This window comes from Dromaius novaehollandiae, chromosome 2 (assembly GCF_036370855.1).
Source record: "Dromaius novaehollandiae isolate bDroNov1 chromosome 2, bDroNov1.hap1, whole genome shotgun sequence".
Taxonomy (NCBI): Eukaryota; Metazoa; Chordata; class Aves; order Casuariiformes; family Dromaiidae; genus Dromaius; species Dromaius novaehollandiae.
In genome coordinates, this window is record NC_088099.1 from 55,935,091 (window position 1) to 55,955,332 (window position 20,242).

Genomic DNA, 20,242 nt, shown 5'->3' on the forward strand with positions numbered 1-20,242 from the left:
AAAGTCTGACTGTGTCTTTTTATCTTGTATGTAAATGTCAGAGTGAAAGAGAATGTGACCTTCTTGACCATTTATCTGGAAAATATTTTGTGGTTCTGTGTTGAATTTGATGGTGCAGAGATGTGACTAAAATTCTTCCAGTACTAACAAAAGATAACATAATTATTTGTCTGATTTTTGTCCCAGCAGGAGATAAACAGAACCACAGAGTGTGTTTATTTGGATAACAGACTACATATTTCCTTGTTTAGGAACTTTAATGAAATCATAATCTGATATTAAGACTGTATTAAAGATCTGTTTCAGGTTAGAATGATAAACAAGCTGGTTCAAAATACTGCATAAGAAGAATTAATAAGTCTAATTGTAGTATTTGTACTGCATTACTACATAATAAAATAAGGGAACTGGGGAGATTGTTCCCCACTAAGAAGATGAAATCAATCAGCCTGTGGTTGTGTACTGCTGCACTGGTTTTTCTTTGCTCTGACTACTGGATGAAGTATGCTGGTGGGTCAAACCTTACAAGTGTCTGTTCACTTTATCCGCAATTCATTGTGCATAAATGATCGACTTTCTGATTATCCTGCTCAGAGGATAAATACTGATGTGCTCCAAGTATCTATAAAGAAAGTTTTCATCATATTGTAACCAGAAAGAATCAAAATATTGAGATTGTTTTTCTATTTTGAGGACCTCTTGATCACTCTGATATATCCATTTACCTTCTGTCCATAACAGAGACTGTTGACATATTTAAGGTACATTTAGGTTTTGGTCTTAGTATTGTCACCCAGAAAAAAAAGAATATGTCCTCCCTCCCAAATGCTCCTCTCCGTGGGTATTGCCACACTGTTCTATCTAGAAGCCTTTTGGCAGTCATGACTGGAGCCAGTCTGATACTGATAAAAAGATTACCTGGAACCCTCTGAATTTATGGCCTAACAAGAAATTTCAAAATCCTGTTTGATCTTCCAACGAATCCAACATTTAATTTCAGAGATGTTACAGGAAATAAAAGTATTAGCAGTTGAAATTAGTATTTCCATAGAGCTGTGGCTAGGTCTAATTGAAAGTTATGTACCTGTACAGAAATTATACCTTCATTTGTAGGCCCTTGCAAGTTACAGTATTGGTTTCACTACAAACGGAAACATAATTTCTAGTGTTTGTTGACTGGTATTGATGGATTTATATTTATCTACAAAATTATTCACAGCTGATAAGGTTGACCAGAAAGATCTGATTGAGGAAATTTTCAAATTTGCATTTACATTCAACTGCTAAGCAAAACCGAAAAGTGTATGTCTGTTGTGCATAATTGGAGTAAATATTTTTTCAGGTTTCATTGATTTGGAATCCAGGTTACAATGGTGAATAAAATAATTTAAGAGCTGTTTGAGTATTTTGGACTGGAGAAATCTTTTTGTTTGTACAGGAAGTATTTCTCAGTTATATGCAATGACTGGTCAAAAGTAACAAAATTACAGTTCTGAATTGAATTAAACTGACCAGGTCATTCAGGTCCTGTTGCAGGGAGGTTTATGGGGGCTTTTATGTGGTTCATAAAAGAGTTCTGATTTGCACTTACAGTGAGCTGCTAAAATGGTGCCAATTATTCACCATTAGAGTAAATATTTTTTCAGGTTTCATTCTTTTGGAATTGAGGTTAGAACATTCGGTGAAAATTTTCAATGGCAGCTCTTACTAAACGTGCTACATGTGTGGGGGAGGTAGTAAGAGACTCGCTGGAAACATCTGTACAATATTCCAGACCATTTTTAATTTATATAAAGAAATGCCAGGCCCTTCAGTAGGAAGGCAGCTGTAACACTAAGAAGAAAACATTTGACAATTTCAATTTTGGCCTGTTAATTTTTCAGCTCTGAAAAGGTACAAAAATTACTTTTGTCCATCAACAGGTTGTTTGTCCTCTCTGATAAACCCAGGTTTCATGGCTCCAGTCCTTGGGTGTGTTAACATGGCAGTTTCTGCCATCCCTGGGCTTGGCCATGGACATGCACAAGGAGAGGTAAGTCTGACTTTTGTCCCATGCAGGAGAGTGGAAGTGATGAGTGAGCCTTGTGGGGAGGCAGAGGGATGCACTCATCTGCTGGAACAGCCCTGGCTGCTCCAACAGCAGTTTCTCACCTTCGCAAGGGAAGGATAACAGGCTGGAAGGCTATGTTCTGGGTCTGGATTCAGCTGGCAGTTGATGCTGCAGTTAGTTAATAACTGTGAGGGACTTTCCAAATGGAGTGAATTATATGAGTAGTAAATTGCATTTACTCATGGCTTCATAAAAAATAGAAAAATAGAGAAAATAAAATTGGGAAAATGCACTATCTTACTAGTTCATTCCCCCTGTCTGCATGTTTGTTCTTTATATTATGGTATGCCTTGCTGTTTGTTGTATTGCCTTCCCTTCTTCAGTATCAAAATGAAAGCTAGCATAAAACATACAGAAAAATGTCAAGGAGTTGGTAAACACTGGGACTGGTGCATCAGAGTTTATTCCAATATAATGGAATGCTGAGTGAAATGACTTACAGAAGGAAGGAATGGTGAAAATTCTCTGTGAAAATAATTTTTGCATTTTTTTCTTTAATATAAAAACTGACTCAAAAAAGTTTGATTTTAACAGTTGTAAAATAATATGTAATGCTGCTATGAAGTCTAACTAGCTGGTCTAGTGGGTTCAGTCAATGAACACCACACTTGACTATGTTCACAATCAAACTTGTTAAAGTGAAATACACAACTTCAGTATTTGTTATTTCAACATGACAATGATAGGACTGTTGTTCATTTTGAGTAGTTATCCTTATATATATTCATTAGGGAATTTTAAACTGGGATCAATAGGAAAACAAATCTTAAAAACTCCTGCTACGGAGTAAAAAAAAATATTTTAGGAGCTTTCCAATCATACTGATCTTTAAGTTCATGCTTACTTACGTCAGCATTTTCAAATTTACCTAATTCAGTCACCTACAGTGAAATTCTGGCTCCCTTAATTTCAATTTCAGTTTTGTCATTTTATTCTATAGTATTAAAATTTCACCTGTGAAGTGAGTCTGTATTTAGGCACCTAAATATGTAGTGTGTTTTTCTTTTTTTTAGGCATGTTAAACACACATAATTCCCATTAAGATCAATGGATGCTATATGCCCATTGTTCCTGGCACCTGGATTGAACTTTGAACCTAATTCTGCAGGTTTTCCAAAGAGAATTAGCAAAAAAGGCCTACATTCTGATGTTGACCTTTGCTTGTTTTAACGAACACTTCAAATCTCAGCCAATAGTCTTGTAGTTTTGCTTATAACTACCTTATATGGTATTTTTCAAATTTTCTGAAATACCTCTGCCCCTTTGAACCATTCTGCTTTGTAAATTATGCTTTCTACTTGTGTTAGCAAGTTACAGCAAATTTTGCCTTCCAATTCATGCATGCAGATTTCATTGGAATTCTTATAATAACACAGATTACAACTAATCATCTCAATATATTAATGTGTTAACCTATGAAGAACTCTTTCTTCTGATATAGACACTCTCTATTTTAGAAATACTTATTATATTTTATAAATATTAGAAATACCAAATCTAGTCCATTCTGGTTTTGCTGCAGGACTTCTTGAAGGTCTTTAGGATAGTTATCATGAGCTCTTAGAACATAAATGAAGGTGATTTCCTTATGTGCTAACAGAAACTAGACTGTGCAAGCCATACTGAACATACTTCACATACAGCTGGGCAGGAATAGAATAAACATGATCTTGGAGTTATGCCAATTGGATTTATATCACCTCTACTATTTTAATACCTCACACAGCAAAAGTTAAGTAAAACTTACTCTTAGTCCCAAAATAGTAGCATCTGCTTTGTCTGTGACCTGTTGCAGGGCCAATGTTACCTTGACATTAGGAAAACTGCAGATAGCCAGTTGTTTTTGAGAGATTTATGAATAGGGACAAGCAATCTTATTTATTTATTTATTTATTTGGTAACTAAGCAACATTTTGAAATAGTGTCCAACAGTAAAAAATGGTTAAAGATCCAAATGAACACTGAGCCACATGAAGCCCTATCTTCATTTTAATACTGTACAGTAGCAGTTATGTTTAGAGTAATGCTTTTCATTTTCACAACAAAGGTATATTACAGCAAATATGTAAATGTTACTTTAAAGAATTCTACAATTCTGCTTCACTTAAATCTGTTCTTTTAAAAAATACTGATTTTTCAATTAGATGTTTAAATATGCTTGAGGTTATAACAACAGAAGCCAGCCTGAAGTACAATAAAAAAAATGTCTGCTTTCAATGCATTTTTGCTACACAAACTCACAAGTTCAAATAGTAACATGGTAAGCATATTTCTGGCACACACATAAAAAAAAGTAATCACATAATGGATACCCAGATGCTTGTTGGTAAACTGTGCTTTTGAATGCTCTGAAGAAGGGCTGTGATTCCTAATAGCAGATAGATTCAGCTCCAGCAGCTGCAGTAGTTACTGCCTTAACCCTCTACGTAGAATTGGAATCAGAGCCCTAAGGTAACGCTCAATCAGCTTGAATATGCCTACCATGAATTAGTGCAAACCTACACTCTGTGGCTTGAAAGGAAAAGAAAACCTTTAAAAGTAAAGTGCAGCAACAATGTCTATGTAGAAACTGCAGTGAGTTTTTAAATTGATGAGTTCTAGATTAATAAAACATGCCGATCAAGCCAGCTTGTGACCTTTATCATGCAAGAAAAGTCTTTCCTTTCAGAAGTGTAACGTTCAAACTTTTTTAGGGTTTATTTCTTTCTGGCCATTTCTCGTTTTAATGGCCTTTTTGGGACCACTGACCAACGGGTTGGTGTTCTTTGTTGATGGTTTTGGTGCCCCACTGCGACCACCGTGTCCTGCATTTTGGGTCTTACTGTGGGCCGTTCGCTGCTTTTGCTCTTGCAGTCTCTGTTCCCATCTCTGCAGAAGTTGGCAGAAAACAGAGAGACTTGAGTTAGGGAAAGACATTGCCATAAATAATTGAGTCTTAATCAAAGCTAGCCCAAACCGTACTAGTGCTGTTCTCACTGGTTTTAGGTTCTGTCCTGCAGGCCATTTATCTCAATATTTTATTGTTGTCTGCAGTGTGAACCTGCCACATGTTCTTGGGTAGGGGAATTTCCACAACACCAGTTGATAAGAATGGCAACTCATCTCAGTGGTCTTTATCCTGCAGAGGGAACCATGTGTATGCATCTTACGCTTTTTCAGAAATTCTGGGAAGTTGGCATCATGCCACCAAAAAGCAGACAATCCTTTCACAATATGTATTTAAACACACAGCTACAAGGGAAGGTGGTGTTTACTTTTTGGTTCTGCTTTTCCCTGCGGTGCAGAGGACTGGGCATAAAACAGCTTATGTTATGGACACACCAGGGAGATGACCACCAAAATCACAGAGTACTTAGAGTTGCAATGAGACAGTTGTGAATAATGCATATGCAGCTCTATTTAGCAGCATCCCTGAGAAATTTTGCAAAGCAATTAGCTCAACCAGCCCATCAATGAGAATAGCTGCCAGATTTCTAAGCCCAGAGCAGTGGTTAGAAAACAGGATTTTAGAGTGAGGTTAAGTGTTTGGGTGGTCTAAAATATGGAGAGATTCACAACACTGCAGCACAGACTGCATTCTTACACCTCTAGGAACAGAAAGACTTGTTTTAAGGAAAACAAGCTAGACAGGAGAAGCTGGAGGGAGTCTCACTCTTCCCCTCTATTAATGAAATTTCTCTTCTGAAAATCCCAAAGAGAGGGTCTTTGCTCGTTGATCAGAGCATGGGAAATGCTCTGCAGCTTTGCTGTTTAGTATTTCTGCACTGACCTTGTTGCTATTCAGAGCTGCAGTCTGGCTACAGAAGAGATCAGCCATGTTGTGGTTATGTTAACAGATGTCTTCTGTGGTCCGCAGCTAGCTCAAAACGCTTATTTTAAGTGGTAATTCAAGATAAAAGTTGGATGCAAGTCTTCAGAGATGAATGATGGGCATTAAAATGAAACCACTGCAATACCTAGCTCCATGTTAGTTACATTCATTAAGTCAGGGTCATTATATGCATCTTTTTAAAAGAAAAACTCAGCAGGCATTTAGGTTTGTCCCACTCAAACGTGTATAAATGAGGATTTAACATATGAAACTATTAATATGAGAGACATGACATGTGCTTTGAGAAGCAGTTTGTTTTGCAATCATGTATCTATTCTGACAGTCTACAAATGAATGTCCAAACAGGTTTCAAAAGAAAATTAGAAATGAGAAAGTAGTGTGAGGAGACCACTGAAACACACTGTGTACCAGTGACAGGTCATTAAGTTGACAGCTAAGGCCTTTCAAGTATCTCAGTCAATGTCAATTTATGTTACGCACATAAATCCCATCTGGTGTCACCTACAATTGCAATCTTTTTCTTTTTTTCACATTTAAAACACTTTTTTCACACACAGGCTTTACTTGAGTAAATGAGGAGAAAAGGGAATGATGAAATTATCAAAAACAATTCAAGGAATTGGTCTGTAATCTAAAAGCTTCTGCTGATGAAACATCTGCCTTTTTTCCTTCCTATCAATTGCCAGTTCGCCTATAATCGAAATAATTAAAATAAACTTCTCTAATGCTTTGAAAACATCTTCTCTGAATTACAGATGTAGTTTTCTTCCATCTCTAAAAGCACCAGGAAGAGTTGGACATTTTCTTCATCAACTCTCTTTTTGCATTACAAAGGAAAGAGGAGCATAGGAGCAGGAAATGATTCTAACTGCTGTCCTGAAGCCCCAAGAAGTCAGGGCATCTGCTGCTCCTGCCTCCTCTGTCTTTATACTATCAACTTTTCACTCCACTGTCCCCAAATCAGTGACAGTCAGCTGGTGAGGAGTCTGTCTCTCAGGCCTACAGTCTTCTATGCAGTAAAGCCCGTTTACCCAGTGCAGTGGATTTTAGCTAGACTTTCTTACCTAATGTGTGCTATGTGCCCATCTGCATATCACTTATCAAACAGTTACGTGCCTTAGCAGTGATTTGAAAGAAATTCCCAGATTTGTTACTGTACTAAGACAGAGTTTACCATCCAACACATCACCCAACCATCATACTTAGGAATAGTTTGCAGATAAAATAAAAATAAAATTTTAGAGACCCTAACATGCAAGACTAAAATTTTCACATTTTCACTTATGTTTATATGTAGTGATGTACAGAAAAATAGCCTGACTTCTGGAGTTATTAAAATGCTGAGGTGAAAATAATACCCAGAGATGTTCAGGGTATCTGAAATTCAAGCAATTTATTCAATACTGAAACAGAACGTAGGTGCTTAACTTTTTATCAAGAACATCAGCACTCTTTTGTTTGGTTGTATTTACCTTAAATCTTTTGTTTAGCTGATCCTTCCATTTTTCAACTAGACATCCATCAAGAAGCATCAACCTGAAAATTAAGAAATAAATGTGAGTTACACATAATTCTAGTTCTGAATCCTGAGATGTCATTCCAGATGATTTAACATAGATTGAAGTTAAAATGAGCCAGCAGATACTGGCACTGACAGTTTCTGCATATGGGGAGCTCAGCAGAAGGATGGGACATGTTTTCCCCATAAAAGTATTTCTAAATGCTTATACTAATACTTCTGAAATTCCATTCTAAGCTCTGTAAAAAGATAGTTTCCAAAAGAAAAATCAGTTAGATCGAAATCACCTCAATATTTCAGACTTCCAGAAAAAAAAAATTGCAACATTTCCCTTCAGACTTTACAACCATAACAGTGCTGAGAAAACATTCAGAGCTCTTTGTCCTCACTCTGCAGGAGAAAATTGTCTTGTCTTAATCACAGGTAATGGAAATTTAGGTTGTATAACATGTCCTATAAAACTCTTTACATTTCTTTCTTACGTATTTTTTTTAATTATGTCTAATGTGTGTGTGTGTGAAAAGCTATTCTGTATATTATGGATAAAATAAAATATCTTGACCTAAACCAGGAGAGCAGTTTGAGTTAATGTATTTTACTTCTGAATTGAAAAAAAGTAAGTTTCATATGCACCAGTAAATACAGCTCAGCTGATGAATAGTAATATGTTATCTGATCATTTGCAGTCATCTACATTGCTACCTACAAATGTATTATGAAGATATTTAAAGTGGATATTTTCAAGTGAATTTAGAAAATGCATGGATGGTGATACTTGTCTACCAATGAAATTTGGCTAGCTCCAATATGAGAATACTAGTCTAGGTGTTATGAAATGAATGAAACAAGTGTAACTATTACATAATATATGCCTTAAAAAGCTTCTATTATATTCTATCCTGTTTATTCTAAAACACTCTGATGTCACACCTTCTAAGTCCTAACCTAGAAACCATTATTTTTATAGCACAGAGATGCTGGAATTTCTATATCTCCTCTTATTGCTAAATAGTTCCACAGCGGATATTTTGTAAGGTAGTGGGCCTTCATATGTCCCAGTATCATTTCCCTAATTTTGGAAGGCTTTAATTAAGATATCAGTGTTGCCTGAAGAAATCAAAGCATCTTGATATGTGTACACAATTTCATATAGCACTTAGTCAGCAGGTGGGCTTTACACAACATAGCAGGGCCTGACTTTCCAGTTTTCCTGAACAATGTTGTCATCCAAACCAGTTCAAAGAGAGTATGAAATGCTGCCATCCATATCCAGTAGCACTATTATCCACTTTGCCCAAATATAAAATGACAACATTGAGTGCAAGCCCTGGAGAATCAGACCAACATGACACACATCTCTTCTTTCCAAGGAGAGATTTTAGAATAAACATATAGGACTGAAGTTAAGGCCACATCATTATGAATGAAACCACAACATGGTGTATATCTGATGCATCTTCTGTTCAGGACAAATTACTGAGTGAAACCTTAATCCTACTGGAGGACAATGGGTGTTTTGCCATCAACTTCAGTGGAGCCAGAGCTTCCACCCGTTTTGTCTCTGACATTTTAAAAAGCCACTGTAACTCAAAACCTTCCGTTTACATACCACTGAGTTCAACAGGAAACACATATAATAGTTTATGTTTCTTTTTCAAATCCATTTTAGTACACTATATGAAATTAAAAACCTCAGTGACCTTTAAAAACCATCACAAAATATTTGGTGATTGGTGTGTTTTTCCAAAGTAATTGAGAAGCAGATTGTGATCTTTTGCTTTTGAAATCCCCTTTTCCCGACAACCTCCTCAGGGGCAACTACAACAAAGTTCTGCAGCTCAGCACTCCTGGACAGCAATCTCAGTCATGGTCCCTCTATGTCACTCAGTGCCTGTATCCCTAAAGTGGGTAACACAGTTAAAGGGCTCTGAATTAATCTTCGTGAAATACTTCCAGATCTAGAGGGTGCTATGTGACAATAGTGTAGTATGTCTTTTAGCTCGCAAAACGTTATGTTAATAAGGTATTCCAATGGTGACTTTTAGAAGCACCTATAAAATGCTTTTAAAATATCAACATTAAAATGATTTAAAATATGGAGATGGCCCATCAAATTCTGTATGTAGATATTCTACGATCCTTACAACTGCATATGTTCAATCAACAGTCATACTGCTGTATGAAAAAACAATTTGCATGTTTTACGAACAACCTTACCTCTGACCCACAGCACAGACTTCCATTTACTTATCATACATAACCTGTCCTGTTAGTGTTTGTTGCTACCGGTGCATTTGGGGTGCTGAAGGGGGTGGGATGTTGACTTATGCCCCAAGAACCCGGAAGGAAAGTTTGTGATTCACCATACCCTCTCTTCTCCAGACCAGCATGCTGGATTTCCTTGCATGCCTGGGGCTAGGCTGACTGCCAGTTTAAAGGTCTGGTAAAGTTAGTTTGGGTTTTAGTGTTTTTTTTTCTAATCATACAGCAAAGCTGGCAAGCTGCTCTGCAAGTATTTACTTTTCATCGGCCATCCGGGAGCCAAAGCTCCCATAGCTGCAGCTTTGGCTGGTCTTGGTGCAGCTGTGGGATCAGAAACATCTCACTGATGGCATCAATCCGAAGTATGGATAGGCCGAATGAGAAGGGCTGGCTATGTCTCCTGCAGCTCTGTGGACTCCTTCAGCTCCTTTCCTCACCCCTAGGGTCGGTGAGACAGAAATCTGCCTTCCTTTGAGCTCCTAAACGGTCCAGTGGGAATGAAAGGAGCCCTGACTTCACAGCCACCATCGGCCTTGTAATATGTGAAGCACTTTGTACCTGTGGAAAACAGCCCTAAACAGCTGGAAATGCCTGAACTGCCGCACAACGTATTAAACAATATGCTGTCAGCTCCCAGTGACACCAGGGTTTACACTCCACGTGAGAGCCAGGTTTTGTAAATACCACATTGTGGGTCAGAGCTGAGGTTGATTTTTAAGTGCAAAAATGAATTGTAAAGGTAATTGAAACACAGAGGTCTGTGTGTGGGTTATCAAGAAAAAAAATTAGTGTAATATTAACTATTTAGACTCACAAAATATATTCATGAACAGAAAGGGAGCTTTGCCTCTTTCTCTTCTATTACAGCTAGCTATAAAGCTAATGCTTTTCTGAACCACGCAGCAAGTGCTCACCTTGAACGCCATTCGTAACACATGATGAGAACATCCTGCTTTGGTTGAAGAGGTGGACACTGGCAGGAGGAATTTGTAAGAAGAGGCACTTGAGACAGAGGAATAGGCATCGAAGACTTAAGTATGTCTTTTACTTCAACCACAGTTGTTATCTCGTTGCAGTTCCCTCTTTCTACACCTCTCACTTTAGCATGAATGACTGCAATCAGAAAAACAGGCATAAGAACACCACATTGTATTAGAAATTTAAACACATCTTAAAAATAAATAAAATGTCTTAAATTGGAAGCTGTCATTTAGGTTGTGAATCTAGAATTATTTCTTCATGTGTGGGCATGTACAGTGGCTTAGAATAACAAAGACATGATCCTGATTTGGTTTTCAGTAGGACTGTTGACAAGTGTGAAATTAAACATGTGCTTAAAGCTTTGCCAGATCAAGCCGAATGATCTAGCCTGGAACTGCACACACAAATAGTTCCTTTGACTCAGACTTGAACAACCCCTTGCATATATCAGAGTTGTTCTATAGCTACATGTTGCTATTTCCAATTAAGTAATGAATAATTTACCTCACAGACAGTTTACATGAATGCTGTCTTTTTAATAATAAAATCATTTCAGTGTGGTGTGCATCCAGGAACTAAAGTCTCCTCTTAAATGTAAAAAAGAAAGGAAGATTTGAAACAAGTAGGCAGAGACTAAGAGACTTGGGATTTTCATGATGGTTTATACTTTTTTCTTTTGCCTTTTTTGAGAGAACCTAATTATTGGATTATGCTTCAGTAGTAAAGATTCCCAAATAAGTTCTAAAAAGTGTTCTTCTGATTCTGAATATAAAGCATTCACATTTTTATCTTTTACTGAGGAAAACTTTATGCCTACACGGTTGCAAGAAGATGAAGTTCTACAGATTGCTCTGACAGTACCTGTCCAATTTTGTACCCGAGAAGCCTGGAGGTATCTACCACTGTGCTATTTTACACATTTGTTCTTTCTTAAGTCCCTGTGCTAAGTACCAAATCAGAGAAATGAAGCAAGATTTTTACATGAAGAACTTTGTCTCTAGGAAATATCAGAAGTAGAAGGGTTCTGCTATCAAGAAATTCTTCTGTGAAATTAGCGTGTACATGCCTCGGTTCTGAAAGCCGGATTCTATAGCTCTACGTGCACAAAGTCCTGTCAATAGTGCCAGGAACTTTGAGTGAGAAGGGAACAAATGCTTAGGCCCCAAAGTTTTCTTTTTATGGAGTTCAACATGAACATTTAATAGCAAGTGGAGGAAAGCCACAGTTACAGAGGTTTCAAAGGAAACAGCAAAATACAGGACTCCTTTTTCTCTTCCTTATTATATATGTTAAATGCAACCCCAGTTGACATAGAACATGATGTGATCAGCATGCAGTAACATTGCCCCTTGCAGTCTCCAGGTCAAAGGCAGTCAAATGCACCTCGAAGCATTTGGAATAAATTTCAAATGCAGAGGAAGAGACAGGAGACCAGCAATTCTAATGCACTCTGGCTTTTATGTGCTAACCTGATCAAGACATAAATAACAGCTACAAAATGCATTGGGGAGTTCAGTTTTAGAGACTCACAACCCATCTTTAAGTGTGATTGAAACCAAATAGTACTTCAGCTCCTAAACAACAAAATATTTACCCATCATATTTGCAGGAATTTTAGCTGGAATTTGCTTTTCAATGATCAGTGCAGATGCTGACCTAGTACTGTAAGCATGAAAGATATCTGTTGCAATGAATGATTTATGAAAACATTATAAAATTATAGCTATGGTTATAGTTACGGTTATAGCTATAGCCAGGTAATCAGCTATGACTCTCTTGTTTTTAACAGAAAAACAATTTGACTGTCTAAATTATTTTAAAGGACATAAGGAAAAATTGGGTTTTATTTGTAACTTGTTCTCCCTTGTCCCATCTCCCAGTCATTTTCCATATGAACATGTCTATTTATTTTAGAGGAGGCTGAATAAAAATCTACTTCTCAGAATTAAAATCTTGATTTTACAAACGCAATGGAATTAAATTGCTGAAGCTTTTCTAAATTTGGAATCCCCACCTGCAGTTTTTATTCAGGCAACACTCCCACTGAAGTCAGTAGAATCAAAATTTGTAAGGTTAAACCTGTATTTCAGAATAGTCATTTTATATCACTTCTTTTTCATATATTTCAGACAAGTGTGGAAGTTCATTGTTCCACCTGAACGATCACTCTTGGTGTACTGAAATGGATTAAGGAATTACATAAGGAGAATATATCATATAAATGCACCAAAATGCCATGACAAAATTAGCTTTCTAAGTTAGATGTTTAGTTTGATCATTCCCACCAAACTGGCTGTGATTTTTTTTGTACTAACAAAGACTGAAGCAAATAACTACAAACTTATTTTCATTTGATTTCAGACAAATAGGAATTTAAATGTCTACTGTGACAGGATATAATATCCCTCTTGTATAAGAAATGAATACATCCCTGAAGAAAAAACTTTTCTCTGAAAAAAAGTGCTTAAACTGCACTACACCATACTACATGTTAAATTCACAGTTAATAGAGATTTTCTATTGACAGTACTGAAGTTTAATCTGGTATTTATCTAATCTTACTTAGCTTTCTTTCTGACTCCCAAAGTCAGAAATCCCAAGGGTCAGAATGTGTGTGTGTGTGGGGGGGAGTGGGAGTGGGACAAATACTTACTTGCATTGCCAGTATGCCATACAACGTATCATAAAACTATTGGCCAACTCCTTGGCTGGCTGGTGTAAATTGTCATTGAATTCAGTTGATCTATGACAATTCTCCACCAGCTGAAGCTCTGGCTAGTAGATAAAAGATAGAATATATCAATTTGTAAATAATAAAGTTACTTTTCAAGTATTTTATTAGGTTGCTTCAACTTCATTCACTGTTACCTGTTTTATTTAGGTGAGAGCTGCAAAATGCATGTGATAAGTAAATCCTGGTTTATTCCACCTGCTGAAGGAAAGTGGGAGCCAGCTAGCACATGGTCACGCTTGCACTGAATCCAGTCGCGTTAATCAAGTGTGACCTTTACACTGGCAAGCAACATTTCTGCTGAGCAACCGGGGGTCACTGTGCATTTTACTGAACTTTTCCTGTTTTTACCAGAAAAGCACTGTCATCCACACAGTGACTATTACTGCCTGCAGGAGAGGGGAACTAGCAGTCAGTTTTGGAAGAGGAAGATGAAATGTATGCAACTTTGAAAGTCTGAGGTTCAGCAGTGCCCTCGTGCCGGACGGGGGCTGGGACCCGGTACAGGGTGTGTGGCCCCCTCTGAGAAGCCGCCTCATTTGCAGGTGAGGGTGGTGCGGGGCACGGAGGGGGGCTTGGGCAGGAAGGGGAAAATGAAATTATTTCCTTCATCAACTTACTGTAGCTGTAGTTCTTGGTCAAATAGGTCGACAGCGTAGGCTTTATCTTTTTGCACCTGCATCGCTCTTCGAAGGAAGGGAAGAGGAGATGGTTAAGAGGTGTCAGCGAGGGACTCGCCTGCCCGGGGAGTCACGAGAGGGGCGCCCGAGGCTCACCCTGGTTTCGGCTCTTGCACTCGGGCTCGGGGGGTCTCTCCGGCACCATCACACCTTGCGTGAAATCCATCCACTTCACATCTGCAAACAGAGGCGCCGCAGGAAGCACCGGCCGCCGAGAAAGACCCGCGGGGCCGCCGCCGCCCGCCTCCCGCCCGCCCGCCCCGCGGGGGAGCCCGCGGCGCCCGCACGGCGCTCCCCGGCCTCGGCCCGGCCCCTCTCACCCTCCGGCAGGTCGGTGACGATGGCCTCGGGGGAAATGCAGACGCCGCGGTCGTAGACGGGCAGGTCGTCGCAGGCGAGGCTCTCGGGCCAGCTGTGGTTGTAACGGCGCATGATGGGCTCGCAGCCGTCGCGGGCGCGCTGGCAGACCGACTTGCAGGGCTTGATGGGGTCGTAGAGGAACTCCAGCGTGCAGATGGGGGCGTACATGGCGCAGAGGAAGAAGGGGAGGACCGGGCTGCAGCCGGTGCCCACCAGCTCCTCGTACTGCTCGATGGCGAGGACGGCGTTTTCCTGGGTGCTGTGGTGCAGGTGGTTGGGCATGCGGGTGATGTTCCAGGGCATGGGCCGGCACATGGGGATGCGCACCGCCTCGCACGGCGCGCCCTGCGCCCGCGGGCTCACCCGCAGCCACAGGGACACGGCCACCAAGGCGCGCAGCATCCTCCTCCTCCGCCTCCTCCCGCCTCCGCCTCCGCCTCCTCCCGCCGCTGCCGCCGCCGCCCGGCGGGGGCTGCCCCGCGGGCCGCCGCTGCGGAGCGGCGCGGAGCCGCCGCGGGTCTGGCCGGCGGGACGAGCGAGGCTGCGCGGGGCGGCGAGGGGCTGCGCGGAGCGGCTCGCTGCCTGCCGGCGCCGAGCCCCAGGTCGCAGGAGGCTCGCAGACAGCCATGGAAATTGCGGGACCGCATTTATACCGGTGGCACGAGTGACGTGGGGGCTGATCTCGCTGCCTTGGCAGCATCATCCATCGGGAGGGTGTGTGTGTGTGTGTGTGTGTTTGTGTTGTGCTGTGCAGGCACGCTGACATCACCTCCACTCCATTTAATCCCCCGGCGACATCACTACGTTTCTCGTTGTGTCTCCAGCTCCATTTCAGTTTTGATGTGTGCAATAAATTCCTTGAGGTGGAAGGGGGGCTGGGAGGGGGAAGGAAAGCAAAACAAAGCAAAACCAAACGCGTCTGCCTCGGATCTGCCCGCTCAGACGCAAGAGGGGAGGGCGGACGGGGGGGGGGGGGGGCTGTGGGGGAGGCGAAAAGTCCTTCGGCTTCAGAGCTGAACTTGAAGCTCTTCCCCTACATTTTCAAAAGCGACACAGAACAGAAAGTTTTTGCGAGCTTCTGAGAAAGCCGGTGGTTGTTCCCGTCGCCTGTAAGGGGTTACAGAGCTGCCTCCGTGAGCTCGGCACGTACAGAAAAACGCGTGAGACGGGCCGGCGGCGGGCAAAGGCGTTTTCGCCCGGCTTGTGGGGAAACGGCACAGGACGGCGCACCCCCACGGGCGGGGCCGTGGCCGTGCGCGGCTCCGGGAGACTGCTCGGCACTCACGCCGGGCTTTCCCCCTTCCCCTGCCTCTTCCCCCGCCCCCAGCCGGGTCTCCAAACGGGTCGGAGAGAGAATTTCGGGCTTTTCCGAAGCTCTTTCCTCGGTGCCCCCCAGCCACACGCGCCTCCCCTCCCGCGCCGGCCCTGCTGCCGCTCCCGACTGGAAAGACCTGGCGGTGGCCTCTTCCTCCCTGCGGGACAAATGCCGCACCCCTGCCTTGTCAGGCACCCTCTGAGAAAACACGGCTAACTCCATGGCAGGTTGTCGCAGTGGTCCGGAGCAGCCCAAACCTGGCTCGAAGCTAGCAGCTCCCGGCCTGCCCGAGCTCCTCGCCCAGCCGCTGGGGCTCTGGCCTGGGCGTCGCGAGCAAGCAGGAAACCACGGCCGAGAAAGCAACAGGGACAACGGGAGATGAAGGGATGCGTGTGCTTAGTGACACTGTCAGCCCACAGGGAGCAGGTAGAAGCAAGAAAAAGTAAATTTCTCCCTCGGCAGTAACACTAAAGCCGTTTCACCCAGCCGGTCCTTCCCATTGCCGCCCTCTCTGTCTCAAAGCCCACCCAAAGCGCCCTGAAATGCCCAAGGCTTGGGCCTCGCAGGTGCCCCACTGGTGTCACCCTGTGCAAACCAGGGGGCACGGCTGGGCCAAGCAAACCCTCCCGACCACCTTGGATGGCAGCAGGGCACCCGCAGCCCCTCCGCAGAGGGACAGCAACCTCTGCAGCCCTGCTGGGAGTGGGGCAAGAGGGCCATCTCCCCCCAGGGACTCCTGGCCCAACGGGGGGGGGGAGGTCCCACTGTGGTTTAAGAAGGAGCAGAATATGCTTAAATCCCCTTCTGCGGTGTCGGCATTGCCCTGTCAGTGCACCCCGGGATGCCCGCACTGAACAGTTTAACACATACTGCCGCAGCGTGCATGACTCGGCAGGAGAGAGCCCTATAGGGCCACCCTAGCTGCAATGGGCGGCGGGGGGGAGGGGGGGAGGAAGGAAAAAAAATCCCCGGGTAAATAGGTGATGCGGGTTTGGAGGCGGGCCGCCCCCCCCCGCCTCCGGCGCGGCCACCGCGGCCCGCCTGCGCGGCGCTGCGCGGGGCGGCAGTGCGCGGCGCGGAGCATGGCGCGGGCGGCGAGTGGCCTGCGGCGGCTGCTGCTGGGGCTGGTGCTGGGCGGCCTCCTGCTGCGCGGCGGCGGGGCGGCGGCACTGCCGTGCCAGGCGCCGCGGCAGTGGGAAGGGCGCACCGTATACTACGAGCACGGCACGGGCCGCAACACGCGGGCGGCGGTGTCCTACGACGGCCCCAACCAGCGCCTCCGCATCCTGGAGGAGAGGAAGGCGCTCATCCCTTGCAAAAAGTAGGTGCCGGGCGGGCGGCGGGGCCGGGCCGGGGCGGGCTGCGTGATGGCGGCGGCGGCGCGGGCGGGGCGCTGTGGCGCAGCGCGGGGCTGCCCGCGACGCGGCCTCGCTCTGCGGGGCGCGCGGCGGCAGTTAACGGCCCCCGCAGGGGGACGCGGCTGCCTCCGGCCCCTCGCGAGGCGCGGTCGTTGGGGGCGGGCGGGTGGCTGGGGGAGGGGAGGCCGTTGGGGCTTCGTGCGGGCTGAGGGGTCTGCGGGGCGCTGGACGAGAAGGCGGCTTCGGGGGGGGGGGGGGTTCACAGGGAGAGGTTTATTATTGGCAGTGTATACCTTTCACCGTCAGCCATACTGCCCGCTCCCAGCCGAGCGTCTTTCTAAAATGGAATGGAAACAGCGTCCGAAAATATAGTACCACATGCAAACTGTAACTTGAAGAGATCACGTTCAAGTGTCACAGAAGGGCTTCCAGCCCAGTGATTTCTTAACAAGCTCGATTCCTATTTTACAAGCTCTCTAGCTGCTGTTCTCCATTCCTGCAAGCGCTAAGTCAGTGCCTGGTATCGCCTCCCAGGCTCCCTCACCTGTAGTGCAGTGCGTTCATTCATGTTGCAGAGGCTGCCCAGCCCCCAGACGACAGCTGTGCTCTTAATTTATACGCTGTGTTTCTGCTGAGTCAGTAACTAACCCAGCAAAATCACTGCTTCACTGGGCACTTCTCGATTTGGTGAAAAGTAAGTGCAGAAAAAAAGCTGACTGAAAAGAGGCCTGTCTTTTTCTCAGCGCACAAAGCTCTGGCTGTGACAGGCTAGTCAGAAGAAATGATTACTCCAGTGAGGCCTTCCTAAGTGAAATATTTTGAGGTACCAAATAACTCTCAGACACCATGTCAAGACATACCAGCCAGTGTAAGAACAGCTAGTCTGCTGGCACTTTCACCTTTCCCACCCCAAAACTGTACAAGTAGAAGTGCTTAAGTGTTGGCGATGTGCAAACTGAGATGAAGACCACCCTGCAAATACAGACATCCAAACTAAAAGTTCTTTGCCATTAAAAGATCAACATTTCTTTTTGCTCCTTTTTTTTCCTGCCACTGATTGATTTCTTACCAACATTCCCTAGTCATTGTTTTTGTCCCTCCAAAGTATATGCTCTTCCTCAGTTCTTTCTCTGAAAGACTGATTGTCAAAAGTCTCATTTGTGTCCTGTTTTAAAGGTTTCTGTTCCCTCAGTGTGAGTTTTTCTTTATAGGTATTTTAGGTAGGATCCATATGAAGAATGTTTAAGGCAGCATACAGTTGTTTGTTAACGGTCTGCTAACATACAGGCCTGACACTGTCTGTGCTAATACTCCCCTTCTTTTAGAAGTCCTACATTAACCGTCATTATTAGACAAGCATAAACTGCACTAGAAGGTCTAATCTAAGTCTTTTCTAACAGCTAAGTTGTACTGAGATCATTTCTTTAGGCTTCTTTCTATTTTATTTGAAGACTATTTTAAGATTGAATAATTATTTTACATTTTTCACTCTGGGCCAGATTTTGACTTTTGCCAGGATCTGTTCTTTTTACATTTTTGATAAATATTTGCTCTGGACTCAGTTTCGTCTGGGCTGATAGTGCGACAAAGAGGCACAGTGCAGACAGGTGCAGCTGGAGCGTCTCTGTATTGGCTTTGCCTGTGTGAGTTTTTTTGTTGCAGACAATTTCTGACCTTTGGGATCCCCGCTGTTCCCAGGCTGACCATATTTTCTGCCATCCAAAACTGGAGGGTGGTTTTGTTATGAGTGCAGCTAGTGTCTGCTAAGGGTGTGACCCGACTTCCATTGAAGTCAACGGAAAGACTCCCATTGATTTCAATGTGTGTTGGATCAGGTCTAAAGTTGTGATCACAACTTCATTTCACTTTGGACATAGTGAGTCATAAACTGAAGGCTTCAGAACTTAGAGGCTAGGGGATTTATCCTGCCTTTGAAAAAAAAGGCTCTCTCCCACTCCGCTTTGATATTGGCAAGAAAAGGATGATTACGCCAAGGCAGTGACTACAAAAGCAACAAGAAAAATAGTGCTATCCTGGTCTCCAAGGAAATTTCGATATAAATTCTCATAAATAGACACGTTTTCCTCCTATCAGATGTAACTTAGCAGCAATCAGGGTTGGCCAAAGAACGAATTTTTATGCAAAGTCTTTTCTGAATCTTACAAATGTGGACCTTAATCATACACAGCCCCGTTTAAGTTAGTTGACTGAGGTTAGTCAGGGACGCAAAGATCTGCCTGTGTGGAATGGCTTGCAGGCTGGTAACCACAGGAAAACCTAAAACTTTCAGTTTTCATAGTAGGTATATTTTTCAAATTCATGTAATTTGCTGTGTGGCATTTTCATATCTACATCAACCCAGTGTTTTAAGTAAACACTGAAAAGTAACCATAAAGTGAATAGCCCATCACTGCTTCATTAATATCTCCTTTTCACTCATCCATTATTGCATGGTCACCCAAGATCGAGTTACTGTGTTGGTAAAAACTGCCCCCTCCCCGCTTTTCACTCATCCATTATTGCATGGTCACCCAAGATCGAGTTACTGTGTTGGTAAAAACTGCCCCCTCCCCGTCGTGCCAGCTGTAATGCTGCGACTGACCATCACAACCCACACCTTGCTCGTTGTAGAACAAAGCAAAGCAAGCTCATTAGAGCAGTCATTGACCGTTGTTTCAGCCAGCTTGCTCTGTTTGTGTTTCTGTGGGTAGCACTGTAGCCTGCTTGTACTCCAGCTTAGAACATAAAAACTCCCAATTGTGATCTTAGGCTGGGATTTTTAGAAGAAAACCTATTCCAGTTGGATTCAGTACTAAGCTTTCTTTTTTACTTCTTTTACAGCTCCAACCTTAGCCACACTCTGCATCTCTGTATTCATCTTCTACTTTGTCCAGTCTACCTTACCCCTCCGCTTTTTTCCCCTTTAAGATCAAAATTTAGGGGATAGAGAAGGAAGGGACATCCTTCTCTTTTGTTTTTGAGTAGCACTCAGCTGATACCAGGGAAAAAAAGAAAACAAGGATTTCAATTGAGTAGATTTTGCCATTTCCTGTTTGGAAGAGGTCATGCCAGTCAGGTTATTAAATGATGTGAA

At 43.1% G+C, this 20,242-nt stretch overlaps 2 protein-coding genes across 2 annotated transcripts in view; one reads left to right on the forward strand and one right to left on the reverse strand.

Annotated features, from left to right (window-relative positions):
• Positions 1-3,984: 3,984 nt before the first annotated feature.
• Positions 3,985-14,918, reverse strand: SFRP4 (secreted frizzled related protein 4). Its single transcript, XM_026102155.2, has 6 exons — positions 14,436-14,918; positions 14,212-14,292; positions 14,056-14,121; positions 10,638-10,836; positions 7,415-7,478; positions 3,985-4,978 (listed from the first exon to the last, which is right to left on the reverse strand). The coding sequence occupies exons 1-6, from the start codon at positions 14,875-14,877 to the stop codon at positions 4,790-4,792; spliced, it is 1,041 nt and encodes a 346-aa protein (XP_025957940.2). The 5' UTR covers positions 14,878-14,918; the 3' UTR covers positions 3,985-4,789.
• A 1,822-nt stretch (positions 14,919-16,740) lies between these two features.
• EPDR1 (ependymin related 1) overlaps positions 16,741-20,242 on the forward strand; it is a 35,649-nt gene continuing 32,147 nt past the window's right edge. Inside the window, exon 1 of the mRNA XM_064506573.1 lies at positions 16,741-17,111. Coding sequence (XP_064362643.1) covers positions 16,774-17,111 — 338 coding nt within the window. The 5' untranslated portion in view covers positions 16,741-16,773. The remainder of the gene's footprint in view (positions 17,112-20,242) is intronic.

Coding starts and splice junctions, on each gene's coding strand:
- SFRP4 (XM_026102155.2), bottom strand. CDS start 14,877: ATGCTGCGCGCCTTGGTGGCCGTGTCCCTGTGGCTGCGGGTGAGCCCG. Junction 14,293..14,435: donor CGTCACCGACCTGCCGGAGG/GTGAGAGGGGCC, acceptor CTCTGTTTGCAG/ATGTGAAGTGGATGGATTTC. Junction 10,837..14,055: donor GACCAAGAACTACAGCTACA/GTAAGTTGATGA, acceptor TTCTGATTGCAG/TCATTCATGCTAAAGTGAGA.